We start from the raw sequence: 23,946 nt of genomic DNA on the forward strand, positions 1-23,946 counted from the left end.
TAGTTCCTTGAATTCTAGAAGATAACCCTGAGAGACTATTTCTAGTGTCCAGGGATCCTGAACATCTCTTGCCCAGGCCTGAGCAGAGAGAGAGAGTCTGCCCCCTACTAGATCCGGTCCCGGATCGGGGGCTACCTTCATGCTGTCTTGGTAGCAGCAGCCGGCTTCTTGGCCTGTTTACCCTTATTCCAGCCTTGCATTGGTTTCCAAGCTAGTTTAGTCTGGGAAGCGTTACCCTCTTTTCTAGAGGCTGCCGAGTTAGAAGCCGGTCCGTTCCTGAAATTGCGAAAGGAACGAAAATTGGACTTATTCTTAGCCTTGAAAGGCCTATCCTGTGGGAGGGCATGGCCCTTTTCCCCCAGTGATGTCTGAAATAATTTCTTTCAATTCTGGCCCAAAAAGGGTCTTACCTTTGAAAGGGATATTAAGCAATTTCGTCTTGGAAGATACATCCGCCGACCAAGACTTTAGCCAGAGCGCTCTGCGCGCCACAATTGCAAACCCTGAATTTTTCGCCGCTAATCTCGCTAACTGCAAAGCGGCGTCTAAAATAAAGGAATTAGCTAACTTAAGTGCGTGAATTCTGTCCATGACTTCCTCATACGAAGTCTCCCTACTGAGCGACTTTTCCAGTTCCTCGAACCAGAACCACGCCGCTGTAGTGACAGGAATAATAATAGGTTGAAGGAGGTAACCTTGCTGTACAAAAATCGTTTTAAGCAAACCCTCCAATTTTTTATCCATAGGATCTTTGAAAGCACAATTGTCCTCAATGGGAATGGTCGTGCGTTTGGCTAGTGTAGAAACCGCCCCCTCGACCTTAGGGACCGTTTGCCATATGTCCTTCCTGGGGTCGACCATAGGGAACAATTTCTTAAATATAGGAGGAGGGACAAAAGGTATGCCTGCATAGTAACAAGCATTGGTGCGCTAGAAGTACTAGGGGTCGCCTGCGCGGGCATAACTGATATAGACACAGAAGGAGAAGATGTAGAACTATCTCTACTTCCTTCATCTGAGGAATCATCCTGGGCAACCGTACTATTTGTGACAATACTGTCCTTACTGTGTTTGGACGCTATGGCACAATTATCACATATATTTGAAGGGGGAACCACATTGGCTTCCATACATACAGAACATGATCTATCAGAAGGTACAGACATGTTAAACAGGCTTAAATTGGTTAATAAAGTACAAAAACCGTTTTAAAACAAAACCGTTACTGTCTCTTTAAATGTTAAACAGGGCACACTTTATTACTGAATATGTGAAAAACTATGAAGGAATTATCCAATCTTTACCAAATTTTCACCACAGTGTCTTAATGCATTCAAAGTATTGCACCCCAATTTTCAAGCTGTTAACCCTTAAAATGTGGAAACCGGAGCCGTTTGCAATTTTAACCCCACTACAGTCCCAGCCACAGCCTTTGTTGTGACTTCAACTATCCCAGGGGGGTATTTCAAGTCTTCTAGGAACTTTTTCAGTGGACACCAGACCCTCTCACATGCATCTGCATGCACTGTACTTAAAAGAAACTGTGCAATAATGGCGCGAAAATGAGGCTCTGCCTAATACAGTGAAAGGCCCTTCCTGACAGGGAAGTAGAGCTGCGCATCTTCACCTGTCTCACGATTCGATTCGATTACGATTATCATCGTAACGATTCGATACGATTCGATTCTACGATGCATCGCGATGCATCACGATTACTGCACTATTTCTGCCCAATTTTTAAATTTTTCAGAAAAAAAAATTCAAGAAGTCAAAGTATTGAAATAAACTCTTTTTTTATTTTATTAGCTCAAAAAAGGACACTCTTCCTGTGGCAAAGTCTGAACACAGCAGACAACAACAGTTTATAGAACAGTAAATACTAAATGGCAATTGTTGTATTGGTTTGGAAACAATATTATGGCATCAAACTGTAGTTACAGAGTACGTAGTGTAAAAAGTGCAGTGCTCACAGTGTACTTCTTCAGTAAAAGAAAATATTTAAATGTATATATTATATATTAGTAAAAGTACACTATACACTTGTAAAGAAACATGAACAACAAATAAATGTCTAACCTATCTATGTTGGTTTTAATTTAATTTCTTTACTTACTTAGTAATAATAATATAATAGACATTAAATTAAAACCCAAATAGATAGGTTAAGCTTAAGTTACCACCATAATACCTTATTTGTGTGAAAATTGTCCTCAGAAAACAAAACATAAATCCCTTATAGGTACAAAATTACAGGTGCAGTCCACTGTGCCTTCATGACTGTCAATTTGTGGCAAACAAACATCACGTGAAGAATCTGGAACACAACACACAGCACAGAGTGTGCACACAACACACATGTGATTGTGACATATACAATTAGTTTACACACAGTTACAGACTTACAATAGTACTAGAGAGAGAGACATTTAAAACAAGTAGCATTGAACTGAACTACTATAACTACAGTTTCTTCTTGATGATTATATTATCTTTATGGGATCACAAATATAATTAGTTAGTTATTAGTTACTGTTAAAGCAGTACTACACACAACTGAACACAGTGACTGAGTCTGTCACTGAACAGTACACAGCAGTCACACACAAACAAACAATACATAAAAAAGGACACAGACATCAAGGAGTAAATCATGGTGAAGAAAGGGTGGCACGCCACTCACCTGAGGTGTGTGTGCTTTATTTTTGTATTGTGCTGTTGTGTGTGGCACTGTGTGCTGTGTGTGCTGTACTGTCTGTAGTGTACATTATATTTGTGATCCAATAAAGATTTACTCAAGGCTTTTCCTTCCCCTATAGTGGTTTGGCTTCAGTCTCACTCTCTGCATAGTGCACTCATAGACAGTTAGACAGTCACACTCACTACTACTCAGACACTAGAGACACAGTGGGACATCCGACACACACACAAACAAAAACATTCAAAGGCACCACAGCCACCCAGTCAGCCACAGTCACACTCACACTCATAGACACTTAGACACTGGGACAGACACACAATCACATACAAACAAAAACATTCAAAGGCAGTTAATACACTCATCTCACACACACTCATAGAGAATGAGATACATACAAACTTTTCAAACTGGCACTCACTCACTCACAGACACACTCACACACTCATAAAGAGACAGTTAGACACTGCAGTACACACATTGTTATTGTTAACTGGTTGGTTATATTCGGTTAACCCCTACAGATCTGCCTGAGAGTGGGTGGGATGGCATTTGGGATTGGGAATTGGGATCATAAACAAAAACATATGATATCTTTCTTAAAGGGTCTATTTAAAATAGACAATTTTTAGTGTGAAAGAATAATATTAATAATCCCTTATGCAGTGTGCAATATGCACTCACTGCATTGCAAACAATACAGGGGTGTGCTGTAAACAATAGCACAACATCTACAAAACAGAGCACTTCCTGATTTGGCAAACATCACAGTAACACTAGAAGTAGTAATAGACATTATACAACAAGTAGCATTGAACTACTAGATTTACTAACTTTGATTATCTTTATGGGATCACAAATATATTGTTACACAACACACACACAGTCACAGTCACACACAGTCAAACAATACCAAAAAAAACACACATCATAAAGAGTGAATCATGGTGAAGGGTGACACTGACTGACACGCACACATGAGGTGTGTGCAGTTGTGTGTTGTTTCTTTTGTATTGTGTGTGTGTGTGACTGTGACAGAGTGACGTGGTCGGTCGTGTCGTGTAGTGTACTAGTATATTTTGTGATCCAACAAAGATTTACTCAAGGTTTTAAGCTTCATTTTTCAAAAAGCTATAAGCTATATAACAGTAACAAATATAAAATAACTTAACAGTAGTCTGCACTGGGCAGTGGGGCACACAGCACTTTCTTCTGGATGTGCCAAAAAACATTAAATATTAATATTATAAACCTGAATCACTACTCAGAATTATGGAATATGTAGGTTTTTCTGTAAGAACACTAGTTGATCCACATGCTCTGGTTTGAGGGTGCTTCTTTTTGCCGTTACCACATCTCCTGCAGTGGAGAAAACCCGCTCTGCAGACACGCTTGTACCTGGGATACACAAGTATCGCTTTGACAAATGAGAGAGGAGGGGAAATATGACCTCATGTACATGCCACCATTTCAAAGGGTCTTCAGTGAGAGGCAGAGATGGGGCTTTACAATATTTCTCTATTTCCTCTTCAGCCTTGGCATAGGGGGTCTTGGGTTCTATTGTACCTTCAGTGTCAGTGAAAGACTGTCCCAGCAAAGTCATGAGAAGCGATGTGGACTTTCTTTTGGGAGGAGAAGGGTTATCCTCCTCGATGGCTGATTCTTCTTCCAGAGTTTCTTTTCCCTCAGGCAGTGGCACTTCATCCACGTAGGTCCTCCTAGATGTAACTGTACTAGTACACTCAATCTGTGTTTGAACAAAAGAATAGAAAAAATAGCATTCATATCATTATTACCTCGAGCAGCCAGCCAGCTAATGCTATGTGTGTGCTCAGAGAGACAGTAATGCATAAATAAATGCATGCAACAGCTCACATCTATTAGGAAGGACTCGGGAGTGGACGGAGGAGGAGGAAAGTTCACTGACTGTGGCGTTTTCAAACTGACTTATATAATAAACCTTGTACTCATTAAACTAGCTACTAATCAAGCTACTGCAGTGATAGCTAAGCCTATTTTGTATGGATGATGGTATGTTTTATGTTTGTTTTCAATTTATAAATTTTTCAAGAAACATGATGCAATTAAAATTACCTCCAAGGATGCAGCCTCCTCAGTCACTCCTCTGTATATCTCCAATCTCTCCTCCTCTGTGAGAATAAAAGGCAGTCCCTTAAAACGAGGATCCAGGGCAGAGGCTGTATAAAGTATCTTCTTCTCTGCCTCACTGCTGTACCTCTTCAGGAGATCTGTTTTGATGGCATTCTTGATCTCATGGATCATGGGTGTGTCTCCCATGGTGTCTGTCATGTTCTGGAGCAGTTGTGCATTTAGAGGGGCAATGAGAGAAACAGTTGGATTGCGCTCTTCTGACATCAGTGTGGTTGCATCTTTCATTGGCTTTAATGCACTCACAGCATCCTCTGCATTTGACACATCTGTTTCGTTGAGAGTGCAGAGATCTGACTCACTTTTTCTGACTTCTGGAGACAACAATGTGGCACAGATTGCAGGTTGCTGTTCTAGGAACCTCTCGACCATGTCATATGAGCTGTTCCACCTTGTTGTCACATCAGTTATCAGCTTATGATTCTTCAGGCCAAGACATTTCTGTTTTTCTTTCAGACAGTGGTTTGCTGTAGTGCTGCGGTGAAAAAATGTTGATATTCGTCGCACTCTGCCTAAAAGCCTGGAGAGCGTGGCCACTTTCAGCGCCCGCTGGGATGCGAGATTCAGTGTATGGGCGAAGCATTTTACATGAGGGAATTTTCCAACTTGAGCAGCAACAATCATGTTCGAAGCATTGTCGGTCACAAGCACTACAGATTTATCGGACAGCTGCCATTCTTCCACGACACGAGACAGTAGCTCCGCCAGATGAGAACCCGTGTGAGACTCATAAACTGCTCTCGTTTGCAGCACATGCGACAAGATCTTCCAGTCCTTGCTAATGTAATGTGCAGTTACTGTTACATAAGACTCCGTCGTGACTGAAGTCCATGAATCACACGTTAGTGCGACTCGACTGGCTTGGCTCATTGATGCAATTACCTGAGCTTTTGTTTCTTGGTAGAGTGCAGGTATAACGTTTTCTGTTAAGTGATTGCGTGACGGGATCTTATAACGTGGCTCTAGTGTCTTCAACAGGTTGCGAAACCCAAGGTTTTCCACAACAGAGTAAGGCCGTAGGTCCTTCGCTATGAAAGTTGCCACAGCTTTGGTTATTCTCTTCCCTTTTTCAGAGTTGGGTGGCAAAGTTGACAGCATTGCATCAATTCTTGGCTGATGAGCTTCAGCTAGTCTTGTTATTTCCTTGGCAGTGGCACTGGCGGCAGCGGCAGGTGTTAGCATCTCAGAGTGAAAACGTCTAACGTGATTTCTCAAGTTAGTAGTATTCCCTAGGTATTTAATTTTTGTGTGACAGGCTTTACAAACCGCGTGTGTCTTGTCCAATTCGTGCTTTCCAGTATGTTCATAAAATCCAAAATGTGCCCAGATGCTTGCTTTTAAAATGCTAGGTGCATTTTTTATCTCTCTATCTTTTTTGTCTCCCTCTGTCATTTTAGCATGACATGTACATATGTGTTGTCAACGTCAAACTCTGTCAGTGTTAAAAAAAAAAGAAAATACACTAAGTTCCAGTTGTCAAAATGTCAAGCCGCAAATGTAAAATCAACAAGTACTAGTAACTTCAACTACTTTGCCAATGCCATACATTTTGCGAACATAAATTTTAAAACAAATTGCATTGTGATAATTGCAGGGGACATCACTCACTCACTGACACTGTAAGTTACTGTAATATATTACACACTTAAAGGTGCAAAAACCCAAACATTTACTTTCATGATTCAGATAGAGAATACAATTTTAAATAAACATCATAACTAACTTCTATTATTTAATTTGCTTCATACTTCTCAGATATCGTTTGTTGATGACATATTAGCAATGCATTGCACAGCACACACATTACTTACTAAGTATATAATACTTTGTGCACAAGGGAGGAGGCTATGCATTTCAACAAAGGATAAGCAAATTATATAATAGGGAAAGTTGTTTAAAATTGCATGCACTTTCTTGAATTAATATATTATTAAAATATTAGAACTTCAGACCAGGCCATCCATCCATGTGAAAAACATGTAGATAATAGATACAGATTAGACTAATAGAGACATTATTAGACAATAATAGTATACTATATTTATTTATAATACATTTTTTATATATGCAAATTATGCAATATTATTCAATAATGCAGCAATTAATTATGCAGCAGCCTGAGTCTCAGTCAGCTCAGCATACTACGTTAAGTAAATAAGGCAAGTATTTAATTGTTACCCCTTATTGTGTAATAAATGTGATTGTGTACCCCTTATTGATTTGCTCTTTAAGTAAGTTAATAATTAGTTTACCTATGGCATTGGCAAGTAGTAGGCAGTTGAGGCAATAGGCAGGCATGGCAATGGCAATTATGGCATGGCATTGGCAAAATGTACAACGTTTTGGTAACTATTAACTAAACAAACAGTTAGTTAGTCTAATTCTCACCATAGGTCTCCTCCTCTGTCTCCCACAAAATAAAAATGAGCCCGCCCTGTAGCTGTAGTATACCGCCGTGTACCATCATCAATCTCAGGCAACACACTCCTGCTTTGCTGCTTTGCTCCTACTGCGTAACTTCGGCACTTCAAGAGACCGCCCATGGAGCGCCCATGTTGCTTTATTGGGTGACGTGACGTCAGTGACGTCAAAACGATGTACCGCGCACTTTCGCGCACTTTCTTTTACTTTTCCTGGAGGCTGGTCACGTGGGTAACGTTAATCGATTATCGCGTCTCAGCGCATCGATGCAGAATCGTTTCATGCCGCATCGCGATGCATCGTCAAAACGATTATTTTTGACAGGCCTACTGGGAAGGTGTCTTAACTAGTGCCTGGTGATAAAAAACGTTCCCCAAATAATAAAAGTGTGAAATCCACTTCAAACTTTAAATAAAAACTTAAATAAACAATCGATTTAGCCCTTAAGAGTGTCCACCAGTTAATAGCCCATAATAACCCCTTTATTCTTTCTAAGTCTAAGAAAATGGCTTACCGATCCCCATGAGGGAAAAATGACAGCCTTCCAGCATTACACAGTCTTGTTAGAAAATGGCTAGTCATACCTTGAGCAGAAAAGTCTGCAAACTGTTCCCCCCAACTGAAGTTCTCTCATCTCAACAGTCTTGTGTGGGAACAGCAATCGATTTTAGTTACTGCTGCTAAAATCATACTCCTCTTTTAAACAAACTCCTCACCATCCCCGTGGAGATGCTACTTGTTCAGAGCAGCAAGGAGAATGACTGGGGGGGGGAGCCAGAGGGGGAGCTATATGGACAGCTCTTGCTGTGTGCTCTCCTTGCCTTTCCCTGTAGGGGAGGAGAATATCCCACAAGTAATGGATGACGCCGTGGACCGGACACACCAATGTTAGAGAAATATCTTTCTTTTTTACATAGAGATGCTCAGGTGATATTTTCTAATCAGCTTTTTACAGCTATGCTGCATCACTTTCAAGTGTTTAAACATTTGGGTATTATGGCCCTTTAACTGTTTTTTTTAGGGAAGGGCTCAACAAACCCAGGAGCCAGGGCACTACTGGCTCCTAGAATTATACCTCTAACTTTCTGGGTTATCCTCCATAGGTCTATATACAAATACCACTGCCTGGTTCTTAAAAGTATGTCTGGCTCCTAAAAACTTACAGGCTCCTCATTATTTTTAAACAGATTTGTCGACTCCTGGCTTAGGTGCGTTATCTCTAATATGTCTCATAACAAATTTTAAAATTTCTTCTATCCTATATGGCTGACTTTTCAAAATGTTGCTTGTCTTATAAAATGGTATCCTAATATTATATCTGATATCCACGCTCTTCTGTGCAGGTGCAGATGTCAAGTGATCATTGTGTAAATAGTACACCATATAATTGGAAATAATACTACTATTCTAGACTCTGATGCCACTATCCACCAGTTTTAGCCAACTGGAATTTATATTTAATTTGCTTGACTGACTCACTGAGCTGTCAATGTGACATATTATCGTTGCATTGACACCCTCTAACAATATTTATATATTTATTATATATTTAAAAAAATGACAAGTAAAAAAACTAAAACTTGTTGGTTTATATTAGATATAAATGGTAAACAGCACATATATGGTTTACAGATCTACAGAGAGTTGACCAATGTCTATCTTTGAAGTCTTGAGAGAGATCAAGCAAAGTCAAAATTAACCTTGACCATGATTCGGATATAGCATACAATTTTAAACAACTTTTCAATTTACTTCCATTATTAAATTTGCTTTTGTGCATTCTGTGCAGGATCGTGCACACGTCATTAGCCATCCGAGCAGAAGTATTTGCAGCAATGATTACAGCAATATTATCCATAGTTGCAAACGCAGCTGCCATAGAATGTTAAAAACACAAGCACATTCCTGGGCTCCTATGAGCCCACCTAGGTTTAAGAATACTGTCCCTTTAAGGATATCTTGTACAAATCTGTCCTAACTATTCCCCAGCCCTTGAGGATAAATGTTGGACAACACAGATATAGAGAATATAATGTAAGCGTGTGCACGTTTGTTATGTGCATACAGACTATTCCCAGTTACTATCATGAAGCAAAGAGAATAGGTGATCACCACAGATATTCTACATAATAGACCTCTGGGACTGTGTTTGTAAATGTAATTTACTGATAATTAGAGCAGACATTTAAGTGAAAAACAAAAAGATTGTTAAATAATTAGAAAGTGCTGGAGTCTAATAAAAGTGGATTGGGAGAGTGAATGCACCTTTAATAGCTTTTAAAAATCTTATTAGCAGGATAAGCTTTGTAAGGTGATTATAAAGAGATTGAATGAACACTGGCTTCCAGGCATTTGAATACAAAGGATGACAAGGCCAAGGTTACAAAAAGTAAATTTAATAATAAACAGATCAACAAGAATTAATTTCTTAAATGCAATTACATTTCTTATCTGCAAAACATTGTAATTGCTTTTTCTCCATAATTATTTGAAACCACAAATGATAAAGAAAGAAAAATATGAGTAAGGTCAAAAAGAAATGATTATATATATATATATATATATATATATATATATATATATATATATATATATATATATATATATATATATATATATATATATATATATATATATATATATTTATTATAAAACAACAGTTTAGAGTTTCGATTTTTAGTTAAAAGTACAAAATCATGAAAATTCCTGGTTTAAATGGTCTAAAACTCTAATTAGTAAAAGCATTTAATTTTGGCATTACTGACCCAAGATAACTATCGGCTAGATTACGAGTTGTGCGTTAAAGGGACAGTTTACTCAAAAATTTTCTCCCCTTTAATTTGTTCCCAATGATCCACTTTACCTGCTGGAGTGTATTAAATTGTTTACAAGTAGCTCCTTTACCCTTATATTGACATTTGAAATTGTTAATTTAGCATGTGGTATCCCCACCTATTCTGAAAGTTTGTGGCCGCGCGTACCAGCTATAGATAAGCTTTGTAAACACAGCCAGCAGAATAAATTACACTCCCAGTGTGATAAAGCAGAGATAAGGTAATAAAATGTTGATTTTCCATTGTTGTCTCAAAGTATTGGTGATTGTTTTAAGGACAGATATAAGATAAAGAAGCAGGTATATGTGCACAATGTAATACAGTAATGAGATCTGATTATACCTACAAGCTCAACCTATTTTATTAGGCTGTGGCTTCAAAACACAAAATCAGAGCTTTAATATACAGAAATAAACCTTAAAAAGCTAATTTTCATACATTTTTTACTCTGCAGTTGGTAAAAAAGCAATTGTAAACACATTAAGGGAAAAACTATTTTACAGTATACTGTCCCTTTAAGGTAAAAAAAGCAGCGTTAACAGGTCCTAACGCTGCTTTTTTACTACCGCTGCTATTACGAGTCTTGCAGGTTTAGGGGCCCTGCACACTTTTTTGGCTTTACCGCAAACCGTCTTACGCAAACCCTTTTTTCTATGGGACTTCTATAGCGCTGGTATTACAAGTCTGTCCTGGGAGGCCCAAAAGTGAGCGGTACACCCTCTACCGCCAAGATCTGTAACGCATTTTAAAGTCAGTAGTTATGAGTTTTACACTACAACGCCGTAGCATAAAACTCATAACTAAAGTGCTAAAAAGTACACTAACACCCATAAACTACCTATTAACCCCTAAACCAAGGCCCTCCCGCATCGCAAACACTATAATAACATTTTTAACCCCATAATCTGCCGCTCCGGATATCGCCGCCACTAGAATAAACATTAACCCCTAAACCGCCGCACTCCCGCCTCGCAAACACTAGTTAAACATTATTAACCCCTAATCTGCCGCCCCTAACATCGCGGCCACCTACATTATACTTATTAACCCCTAATCTGCCGCCCCCAACGTCGCCGCCACTATATTAAATTTATTAACCCCTAAACCTAAATCTAACCCTAACTTAAATATAATTTAAATAAATCTAAATAAAATTACTTATCATTAACTACATTATTCCTATTTAAAACTAAATACTTACCTATAAAATAAACCCTAAGCTAGCTATAACTAATAGTATTTTTATTTTACAGGCAAGTTTGTATTTATTTTAACTAGGTAGAATAGTTATTAAATAGTTATTAACTATTTAATAACTACCTAGCTTAAATAAATACAAATTTACCTTCAAAATAAAACCTAACCTAAGTTACAATAACACCGAACACTACACTATAATTAAATCAATTCCCTAAATTAAATACAATTAAATTAATTAAATTAAATTAGCTAAATCACAAAAAAACCCACTAAATTACAGAACATAAAAAACAAATTACAGATCTTTAAACCAATTACACCTAATCTAATAGCCCTATCAAAATAATCCCCCCCAAAAAATAAAAAAAACCCCTAGCCCAAACTAAACTACCAATAGCCCTTAAAAGGGCCTTTTGTGGGGCATTGCCCCAAAGAAATCATCTCTTTTTCCTGTAAAAAAAAAATACAAACACCCCCCCAACAGTAAAACCCACCACACAACCAACCCCCCAAATAAAATACTAACAAAAAAAAAAAAAACTAAGCTCCCCATTGCCCTGAAAAGGGCATTTGGATGGGCATTGCCCTTAAAAAGGGCATTTAGCTCTATTGCGGCCAAAAGTCCTTAATCTAAAAAATAAACCCACCCACTACACCCTTAAAAAAATCCTAACACTAACCCCCGAAGATTCACTTACCGGGAGAAGTCTTCATCCAAGCGGCAAGATGTCCTCAACGAAGCCGGCAGAAGTGGTCCTCCAGACGGGCAGAAGTGGTCTTCCAGACGGGCAGAAGTCTTCATCCAGATGGCATCTTCTATCTTCATCCTTCCGGCGCGGAGCGGGTCCATCTTCCAGACATCCGACGCAGAGCATCCTTTTCAAACGACGGCTTCTTCGTAATGAAAATCACTTTAAGTGACGTCATCCAAGATGGCGTCCCGCCGTCCCTTAAATTCCAATTGGCATCAGCCAATAGGATTTTTTCTACCTTAATTCCAATTGGCTGATACAATTCTATCAGCCAATCGGAATCTAATGGACGCCATCTTGGATTACTTCACTTAAAGAGATATTCATTACAACGTCGTTTGAAGAGAATGCTCCGTGTCGGATGTCTTGAAGATGGACCCGCTCCGCGCCATAAGGATGAAGATAGAAGATGCCGTCTGGATGAAGACTTCTGCCCGTCTGGAGGACCACTTCTGCCCGTCTGGAGGAACACTTCTGCCGGCTTTGTTGAGGACATCTTGCCGCTTGGATGAAGACTTTTCCCAGTAAGTGAATCTTCAAGGGTTAGTGTTAGGATTTTTTTAAGGGTGTATTGGGTGGGTTTATTTTTTAGATTAGAAACTTTGGGCCGCAATAGAGCTAAATGCTTGTTTAAGGGCAATGCCCATCCAAATGCCCTTTTCAGAGCAATGGGGAGGTTTTTTTAGATAGTATTTTATTTGGGGGGTTGGTTGTGTGGGTGGTGGGTTTTACTGTTGGGGGGGTTGTTTGTATTTTGTTTTACAGGTAAAAGAGACGATTTCTTTGGGGCAATGCCCCGCAAAAGGCCCTTTTAAGGGCTATTGGTAGTTTAGGCTAGTTTTTTTTTATTTTGGAGGGGCTTTTTTTTATTTTAATAGGGCTATTAGATTAGGTGTAATTAGTTTAAATATTTGTAATTTGTTTATTATTTTCTGTAATTTAGTGTTTTGTTTTTTTGTACTTTAGCTAATATAATTTAGGTATTTGTATTTAAATTTAGTTAATTTATTTAATTATAGTGTAGTGTTAAGGTGTTAGTGTAACTTAGATTAGGTTTTATTTTGCAGGTAAATTTGTATTTATTTTAGCTAGGTAGTTATTAAATAGTTAATAACTATTTAAGAACTATTCTACCTAGTTAAAATAAATACAAACTTGCCTGTAAAATAAAAATAAACCCTAAAGCTAGCTACAATGTAACTATTAGTTATATTGTAGCTAGCTTAGGGTTTATTTTAAAAGGTAAGTATTTAGTGTTAAATAGGAATAATTTAGTTAATGATAGGAATATTTATTTAGATTTATTTAAATTATATTTAAGTTAGGGGGTGTTAGGGTTAGACTTAGGTTTAGGGGTTAATAAGTGTAAGGTTAGTGGTGTTTAGACTCTGGGTTCATGTTAGGGTGTTAGGTGCAGACTTAGAAAGTGTTTCCCCATAGGAAACAATGGGGCTGCGTTAGGAGCTGAACGCTGCTTTTTTGCAGGTGTTAGGTTTTTTTTCAGCCAGCTCAGCCCCATTGTTTCCTATGGGGATATCATGCACCAGCACGTTTTCCTAGCTTACCGCTACCGTAAGCAACGCTGGTATTAAGAGTTGAAGTGGAGCTAAGTTAGGCTCAACGCACCCTTTTTTGAGCCTAACGCAGCCCCTCAGACAACTCTAAATACCAGCGTTGTTGGAAAGGTGCGTTGGGAAAAAAAGCAGCGTTAGCTACACAGGTCTTTACCGACAAAACTCTAAATCTAGCCGTATGTGTTTGAGTGTGCATATTAGTCATGAAAAGGGAAGGTTAGCCTTGAAGAAAATAAATTTCAGTACTGTATTATCAATACTGTCAGATTAACATGTTGTGAATAATTGGAGACAGGTGACAAATACAAATTTAATGAGTTGTCAGTTGGGAAAAAGAGGTTAAAAAGGTACATGTTGATCGAAAGAAAAGTATATTTCCTTAGACATATTCTCTTTTGGAAAAGGTGTTACTTTTTATTTTATATTTTTTTAAATGAATGTTTCTATGAATAAAAATTTGAATGGGGAGGCAAATTCCTACTTATCTTGTAAAACTACTGAACCAAAAAGGCTTGAGTCAAAAAAGACTGTGGACAAACACACAGGTGTATTGTGGGTTAAGAGGTAGTCATGGGCGTTGACATAGCTAGTGGTTTGGGGACATAGCTATAATCAGGGGGGGACACAATGAGGATTCAGACAAGTTTGGAACCCCTTAGAATTTCCACTGCCAGAGACCAACCAGACCAACTTAAAGGGATACTAAACCCAATTTTGTTGTTTAATGATTCATATAGCGCATGCAATTTTAAGCAACTTTCAAAATGTACTCCTATTATCAGTTTTTCTTCATTCTCTTGCTATCTTTATTTAAAAATCAGGAATGTAAAGCTTAGGAGCCGGCCCATTTTTGCTTCAGAACCTGGGTTTCGCTTGCTTATTGGTGGCTAAATGTAGCCACCAATAAAGCAAGCGCTATCCAGGGTGCTGAACCTAAAATGGACCGGCTCCTAAGCTTTACATTTGCATGCTCTATCTGAATCATTAAAGAAAAAAAAATGGGTTTAGTATCCCTTTAAAAAATATTTAAAAAACAGAAACATCTTTTTCATATGATTTAACATGTTACAAATTAATATTTTATGGATCAGATAGAGCCTGTCATTTTAAGAGACTTTCTAATTAACTTATTTTATCAAATTTGCTTGGTTCTCTTTGTATGCTGTTGTGAAAAACATATCTAGGTAGTTTCAGGAGCAGCAATGCAATACTAAAAGCTAGCTAGTAACTGCTAGCTGTGTGAAAATGCCTCTGGTCATTAGCTTACTAGATGTGTTCAGCAGGGTCCCAGTAGCGTCTTTCTATCCTGAAGGTGACTAACTATATGTCATAATGTCAACACACAGCTCTATGTAAGCAAAAGTGCAACCATAACTTACACATTAAAGCAGTTTCATTTTGTACTCATGTCCAATAACCTTTGTGGCACTTTTGCACTGCACTGTATTAAAACCTTGTAAAAAGATGAGCTATATGTCCCCTGTAAAAGTAAAGACACAATTATGCATAATACAGTATGAATTTCCTGCATTTTTCTTTTGTATGATATTTTCTCTACAATATTTTCCACCTGCAATTTGAATGAAATATTTATGTTAAACGTTCAGGGCCTCTTGAATAAGTCTGCCACTGTGAAAAGTTAAAATCACTGCATATTTCTAATTACAGCTCCATTCCGCATTTAGGTGAGTTATTTTATCTTGCAGGGCACAAAGAGAAAAAAAAAAAGAAAGAAAAAAACACAACAGTAAAATTTTCTTTTGCACACTGAAAATGTGCAAAAGAAAAATGTTAAAAAATGTTAAAAAAAAATCTATTTTCTTCTAATATCAAATAGAAATACAGAAGAAAATTACAGATTACACAGTCAGCACCATCATGTAAATAAAAGTAACACAGTTTCAAAATATTATCGTGGTCTGCCCACACAGTAAACGCAGTAGATTTGCATAATCAACAAATGCAAGATAACAAGAAAATACAATAGCATTTACTATGAATTTCAAATGAGTAGTATATTTTTTAATAACAAATTTCAGTTATGTATATTTCCGCTCCCCCTGACCATGTGATAGCAATCAGCCAATCACAAATGCATATACGTATAGTCTGAATTCTTGCACATGCTCAGGAATAGCTGGTGACACAAAAAGTATCAATATAAAAGACTGCACATTTTAATCAAAGTATCAATATAAAAGACTGCACTTTTTAATGGAAGTAAATTGGAAAGTTGTTTAAAATTACATGCTGTATCTGAATCATGAAAATTTAATTTGACCTGAGTGTCCCTTTAACCTTTTGGAGTACCCAGTCTTAGAGGATAAGATTAACTCTTAAAAACTAGTTGTCAATGTAATATATTAATTATTTTTAACAAAACAACTACAAAATCTGAGACTATAACACAGGTCCAAATGAGGAGAAAAAAAAAAAAAATCAAAAGATAAATTGCAAACAGTACAATCCACAAGGTAAGATTCTTTTTTACATAAAGCCAAAAACAAAATTGGTTCAAGTAAAAACATGATTTATACCATTAAACCCCCCACCTTGTATGAAATGCGTTTAGGTTCACGCGTCAGTCTTTAGTTCAGATATGTTATACTGTAATTTCTCATATTTTTATGAAATACCATTCAATTTGAAGCATAGAACATTGTAATTTGCTTATTTTTCAAATGTGTTTCATCCATCAATTTATAAAAGATAAAAAGCACATTAGATGCTTTTGGAATAAATTTTGCCACTTCAAAACAATCACAAAATTAGTTGGAAACGAAAATCCCATTTACATTTGTCACAGTGGGCACCAACAAGAAATCTAATAATCTCAAGCAGTCACAAACACTGCAGATATGCATCTATATACACAGAAAACTTCTGGGTCGCCAAAGCCACGGCATAAATAGAAAGTAATAAAATTAAATCAGCATGCTCCATAACATCTGAACAATCAGTAAAACATACTGTAAACATATTACCTAAAGATAAGGGATCCAACAAACTTTACATTTTACAGGTTAAAAGGACGTTGAATCTAAGAACGTGGTTAAAGGGACAAAAATAACATTTTAAAAAAAAATTCTTTCATGATTCATATCGAACATACAATTTTAAACAAAAATTGTTGGAAAGCAAGATCAGGAGTGTGCATGTGTCTGCAGCACTAAATGGCAGCAGTTTAGCAACAATGTTATGCATTCGCAAGAACACTAGATGGCAGCATTATTTCCTGTCATGTGCTGCTCCAGACATGTGCACGTTATGGCCTCTAGTTATCAAGGTCTGTCGGACCTGATCCGACAGTGCGGATCAGGTCCGACAGACCTCGCTGAATATGGCGAGACATACGATCGCCGTATTCAGCATTGCACTAGCAGCCTACAAGAGCTGCTGGTGCAACGCCGCCCCTCGCAGACTCGCGGCCAATAGGCCGCCAGCAGGGGGGTGTCAATCAACCCGATCGTACTCGATTGGGTTGATTTCCGGCGATGTCTGTCCGCCTGCTCAGAGCAGGCGGACAGGTTATGGAGCAGCAGTCTTTGTGACCGTTGCTTCATAACTGCCGTTTCTGGCGAGCCTGCAGGCTCGCCAGAAACACGGGGCATCAAGCTCCATTAGGAGCTTGATACATATGCCCCTATATATCTAGATATATCTTCAACAAAGAATAACACGAGAATAAAGCAAATGTGATAATTGATGTAAATTGGAAAGCATTTTTAAATTGTATTCTCTATCATAAAAGAAAAAAAATTGGGTTTCATGTCCCTTTAATTAAAACAAAAGGAAGGAACATGAAATTTAAATAAAATAGTCTAATGTATCATATGCAAGAATTATGGCAGTGATAAAATAGTCTAAATATACAAAACAATTCTGCAGTATTAGTTTCAATGTACAATTTAAACAGTGTTCACTAATGTTCAAGACAAAACAGTTATATGTGTAAATGCTTCTTTTTTAAATACACAATAGAATCTTTGAGTCCCTTTAAAGATTTTCCAGTAGAAATTTTCCAAGATAGACAAAAAAATTGCAAAAATATACCTACATAACAATCAACATATTTTTCTAAGTGTAAAAACTATGAACAAGATAAATGACCTAAATTATGTTGCTATAACTGCACAATACAAAATACGTGATCATATTATAACATATGTATGGGCACCCAAAAGTACTTACATTTAACTATCATAAAGGTAACATTCTGTTCTAGTGAGTACAAATTTTATGTTTTGTTGTCAAACAAACAAATTGAGTTTTATGGCAACTTTGAAACTTTAATTGTGAACATTATAATTGCTTATGAAATATAATTAAAATATTTGAATAATGGTTTCTGAAATATAAAATATATGTATGGATAGACTATGTATGGATAGACAATGTATTGTACATAAAAAACGTATCTTATTTCACAGTATACATTTTTCTTCAACCTGTTTAGCTTTCACTAGCTGTATACACTTGATGTTTTACTTTTTTGTTTTAGGCATTGATACTTTAGGTTTTTTCTGGTTTAATTTGGTAGATTAGCAGAAATGCAAAGAGGTGTCTAGGCGGATTATGTACTTAGAGGGAAAGATTCTGAAATATAGAAAATAATTAACAGAAACAATATCATTAAAGGAACAGTAAACATATTTAAACCACTGCATTCCGTAATGATAATAGTACATAAATGTGCTAACCATACAAAAAAAGACAAATTAAAAGTCATAAAATTGGGGGGGAAATAATAATAAATACAGGTGGCCCTCGTTTTACAACGGTTCAATTTACACCGTTTCAGAATAACAACCTTTTTTCCAGTCATGTGACTGCTATTGAAAAGCATTGAGAAGCAGTACATTAATTAAAATAGCCAGTAGGTGGAGCTGTCCGCTTGTGTTGCACCAAAGCCAAGCAAGCTGAAATTAATCAGTTTAAGCAGACCTGAGCTATCGAGCAGATTTCAAAGGAACAAGATCTTCCTGTCTATAAATCAGTCCAGATTGTAATGCATAGAAAGAACTGTTTGTAGAAAAATGCAAGTGAAGTCTGTGTTGTGTGATTATTTTATTAGGTTTATAATGCTGTTTAGCAAATGTTTTTGTTCATTTAACTTAGTTTAATTATATATTCTGTGTTGTGTGATTATTTTATTAGGTTTATAATGCTGTTTATTAAGTGTTACTTATGACAATTTTGAGAGGGGCCTGGAACCTATCTCCCTCACTTCCCATTGACTTACATTATAAACTGGGTTTCAATTTACAACGGTTTCGATTTACAACCATTCCTTCTGGAACCTAACCCCGGCGTAAACTGAGGGCTACCTGTATATAGAAAGACCAGGTAAAGGCACTCACATGACTTGCCATATAGCAAAGATAAAAAATAATAAAAATATTATTTATTAATCCATTTAAAAAAAACTTTTAAATCAAGGGTCAACAAATCTGTTTAAAATGTAGCATGTATTTTTATTTGTTTATTTTATATGGGTTTTGCTTTGTTAAAAGGGCATGAATCCCATGTTTCTTGTATGATTCAGATAGAACATACAGTTTGAAAACAACTTTCTTGTTTATTTCTATTTCTCAAATTTGCTTTGTTTCACTTTGTATCTTTTTTTTAAAAAACTCAAGAGCATGAAAGTGTCCGGAGCACTATATGGTAGCAGTTTTGCAAGAGCACTAGATGGAGCCAGAAACCTACCTAGGTATCTCTTCAACAAAGTATAACATGGAAATGCAGCAAAATTGATAACAGAAGTAGATTGGAAACCTTTTTTTAAATTGCATCCTCTGTCTGAATCACAAAATAAATGTTTTGGGTTTTATGTACCTTTAAAGGTTAAAGGGACATTCCAGTGAAAATGTAAATTCACATAGATTAATTACATGTTTGAATAAAAACATATTAGCAATATACACGTATTAGCAAAAATGCCTCTAGTAAAAGCTATCACTGTTTTGGTGTTAACATTTTCCTCTGCAAGTGCACGTGAAGCATAGCTAGATATTGTCACTGCACCCACATTTTAAATACTGCAGATGCTCAGATCATCAGTGGGGCTTGCATCATGTCAGCAATTATCAGATTGAGTCATTAACAGATGGTACAGACACCTTAGGCTCTATTAGCAAGTGCTGTGTTTAAAATGCTGGTGCACAGTGCATACTTAAATACACTTTTGAAACAGCTATAGCTTTTATTAAAAGCATTTTTGCTAATGCATGTATATTACAAAACTGCTTTTGTTAAATACCGAAATGCACCCATGTGGTTTCCAATTTTGGTTAGAATATCCCTTTATCTGCTTCTTGCTTACATGCTTACAGGTGTACCCCTCTCCACCAATACTGTGGAAGTTGTCCCTCTCATCCAGAGTTCATTTGATAGTTCAGTATCAGGTGTACAAACATATTTCAATGTAAACTCCTTATTGCTGCTTTTTCATAGGCATGATAAAAATGTTTTGCATATGACATTCCTTTAATATTCTGGAATAAGCAGCAGTAGACAGACAAAATAAGCATAACAGACATACACAAGGTTCCATTACATTCAAAATAAGAAAGTAATGAGGTTGTATGGAAGAAAATTTGGAGAGAATATGTAAACAGTTTACATATTAACATATGTATTGTAATGCCTGTAAAGGGACATTGATGTCAAGTTTTAAATTATGCAGTAAAAATTATTAATTGTATTGCTAAAGTTCAGAATGCAAAATAAAGAATTTAAAAGCATTTTTAAAACCAGGTATTTTGATAGAAAAATGTGTTTTGTAGTACCAGGAAACCAGAAGCCTCTTGAAGGTTATTTATCTTACTTCCTTTGCAGTGACCAGTTAGAGACAGATTTTAAAAAGCTTCTGCACATATTAACTAACCATTGTGTTTCGTGTAGGAATGTCAAGGTTCTGTATTTCAACCAATGCACTCCAGATTTGTTGGGGGAGTGGAATCACTACAATTTCTAGAGTTCAATTGCAGGAAAATAAAGCAAAATCAATCATTAAAGTGTACAGCAAAGCATTTGTTTTTCTAATTGTCCATAATTAAACATTTTATGGGAAATTACAATTGGAGTTTAAAGCCCATTAAAAGCAGTAATAATAGGTTCTTTATGGACAAATTACATTTAAGTATGTATGGGATTTGCAAGTCCAGTCCTAAGCTTTTCTTTTAAACAGGATAGTGGGAAATACAGGATTTTATCACTAGTTAAAATTGTTTAAGTCTAAAAATAGCAGAGTATTTTACATATAAATAAATTGGCTTCTTGATAAGTCTAATAATAGATTTAAAAAAATGTAAGGCAGCAATTTAATAGTTTGTTCCCAGCTCATGTCAGAATTTTAAAAATAACTATTGCCAGTGGTGGAAATTGCAAGATCAAATAAATATGGAAAGTACAGTATGTGTCACTTTGACATTTTCTTTGGTTGCAACGTGTTAGTATGTGCTAATAAAGAAAATAGATTAAAAATACCTCATCATTCAAGCACAATGGTTGAATGAATTAAAACAGTTGCAGTGAAGCATTAAATTCCAAAATTGTATTGACACACAGACCAAGATAGGAAAGTAAAAGTCTTGATGAATAAACATCTGATGGAAGAAGAGATAAAGAGAGAATACTTTACATTATCCAGGCAACATGATACAAAGCAAGGTTCAAGAAAGTATAGAATGGCAATGAACAAGGGTACATTTCAGATATGAAAGGAGGGGAAGATACATGCATTTTCTTCAATTTCTCTAGGTCTTATCTGATGCGTCGCTTATTATCACCTATGCATAATAGCAGAGGTTGAAAAATGTATTTGAAATGTAAGAGTCATGCAGACTATTGAGAAGCAACAACTCCTAAAATTGTAACTCTGATCTAATAGTAGGAAATGCTGCCTGTTGAGAAACAGTTGTCAGAAAAGAAATGGTACGGTATTGCTGGGGGGAGGTTTACTTATGGATTGCTAAAATTTCTTTTTTTTTTTTAAACTAGTCAGTTGTTTCTTGGAATATTGTGTTTATGCACATTGGGAATGTTCTAAGCGCATATTTTGTCTTGAAATGTATTTATTTTTCTCTCTCTTTGTTATATTAGCTTATTTCTGTATTACTAATTGTATCCAATAGTAATTCTAATTTTCTTTTCTGTTTAAAAATAAAATATTTATAAAATAAATAAAAGTGTAGGCCTTGTTCCTAACTTTTTATTTTTCTCTATATATTCCTATTTAAAATAATTTACTGAATCCTACATAGATTGTATCATATTGATGCATGCAAACATAATATTGAGATTATATATATATATATATATATATATATATATATATATATATATATATATATATATATATATATATATATATATATATATATATATATATATATTCACACACACAAATACATGCATATATACTTATAAACATATACAATCCTTCCCATTATTTTTAAAAGGTATGTAGGTACTCAATATCCTGAAGGCGCTTAAGTTTCATATCAATTTAGCAACCCAGTGGTTGAGTATGTTCAACAGGAGTGTCTGAACATACTTTTGTGTCACAGCACCTGAAAGTGAATGTCACAAAAAATTGACGCGTGCAAAATTACAAATATTATAAGGTTTATAACGCTAAATCATTTTTTTAAACATTCTGTATATGATCACATCTTAATTAATTTAGCTTTTTTTCTCCATTTAATGAACATTATACAATTCCATTTGGGGTATCACTTTATAACTGAATCAGGGTAACGTCACAAAAAAATATTTGAGAAGAATACATGAAGGTGGGTGTGCAGTGTGCACTATAAACACTTGTACAATAGCCAGATAAAACAAACAATTTAAGGTTTAGAAATTAGTTCAGAGACCAAGGACACCTTCATATCAAATCAAGATAAAAAAATAAATAAAAAAAAAAGCATAAACAACCAAGAAGGGTCATTGGTGGCCTCTTGAATGGCATTGACAAATGATTGACTTTCAAATGGTCTTGTAAAATGCCATCATCACTCAGGACTTACACTTTCATAATAAACTAAACAAACAAAAAGATGATGACTATAAATAACAAGAGATGGAGGTGATGTATTGTGCAATATGTCATAATTAATATAAAACAAAGTGAAATGTACAGAGCTATTTTTAGATGGTCTATGAAATTATAGGGTACAAACAGTAAATTTCTTAGCCAAATCTTTCTTTTAAACAAATTCACTAGTCCATCAACCTAGGTGCACAAAACTTTAACAGCCAAAATCATCAATGGGACAATAACCATGGAAAGGGTTATTCATTTTAAATAGCAATATATTAAAAGCTGGTAATATCACTATATACATATATAATAATTACTACAAGCATCACAATACCATGTGTTCTAACCATATTGTAAGAATCACATTGTAAGTAGTGATTAATTCATATTGCAATGAATTAATCACTGTTTTAAAATCTTTCCAAAGCATCCTAAGTATCCATCAACAGTTTGCAGTGACAATGACTTGGTTCCTAATAAACTGGGTTATGCCCATCACTAATATTTCACAAGAGTGGCTACTGGATACGACTAATAGGAAGGAAGTCATGCTTGCACACCAGTCTATGGGTCATGAAGGCTGCACATATTTAAAGGATGCTTTAACCCCTTGGTGGCCAGAAAGGACCGCAAGGCATTGAGACCTCTTGGGAAGACTGAGTTAGTAGTGCTAGACCACCGCCTTTTCTCACCTTTCTGCCCGCTGAATGCAGTGTACCAGGATAGGGACAGGAAGACGCAAAAGCAGAATGCCAGCAGAGTCAGGAAAGTGCCATTGCGGAGCCTCATCTCATCCTCCTTCTGCTCCTCAGCCTAGGCGGGGGCGGCTGCATGTCCGGGACGGGGATAAGATATCGTGAGGAAAGGTATCCGGTGTCTCTGTGTCCGCAGGTCTTTAACCGATATAGGGGTAGAATGAAGAGATACACTGAACGAACACTGCGCACGGCCTCGTCAAAAGCGCACGGAGGCGCGCTTGTTGATGCTCGTGTCCGCTATACTTCCGGGTCACGCGCTCCGGGGGCTGCTGAGAGGGCGGTGAGACTAGAGGGGACGCGATGCGCTTGATCACATAGCGCGCTCCCGCTGTACTCCCCTGCCCTCTAGCACAGCAACATTCAGAGCATTACCTCAGCGCAAAGCACAAAGTCCTTACTGCTTGGGAGACAAAAACAGCACAAGACCACACTGAATGGGGACTATCAATCCACATACATGATCTATTTTATTATTTTTTGCTGCGTACTGCCTA

At 36.5% G+C, this 23,946-nt stretch overlaps 1 protein-coding gene across 1 annotated transcript in view; it reads right to left on the reverse strand.

Moving 5' to 3' along the window:
* MGAT4B (alpha-1,3-mannosyl-glycoprotein 4-beta-N-acetylglucosaminyltransferase B) overlaps positions 1–23,692 on the reverse strand; it is a 798,965-nt gene extending 775,273 nt beyond the window's left edge. Inside the window, exon 1 of the mRNA XM_053718640.1 lies at positions 23,387–23,692. Within this exon, the coding sequence (XP_053574615.1) occupies positions 23,387–23,483 (97 nt within the window). The 5' untranslated portion in view covers positions 23,484–23,692. The remainder of the gene's footprint in view (positions 1–23,386) is intronic.
* Between the last annotated feature and the right edge of the window lie 254 nt (positions 23,693–23,946).

This window comes from Bombina bombina, chromosome 6 (genome assembly GCF_027579735.1).
Source record: "Bombina bombina isolate aBomBom1 chromosome 6, aBomBom1.pri, whole genome shotgun sequence".
Lineage (NCBI taxonomy): Eukaryota > Metazoa > Chordata > Amphibia > Anura > Bombinatoridae > Bombina > Bombina bombina.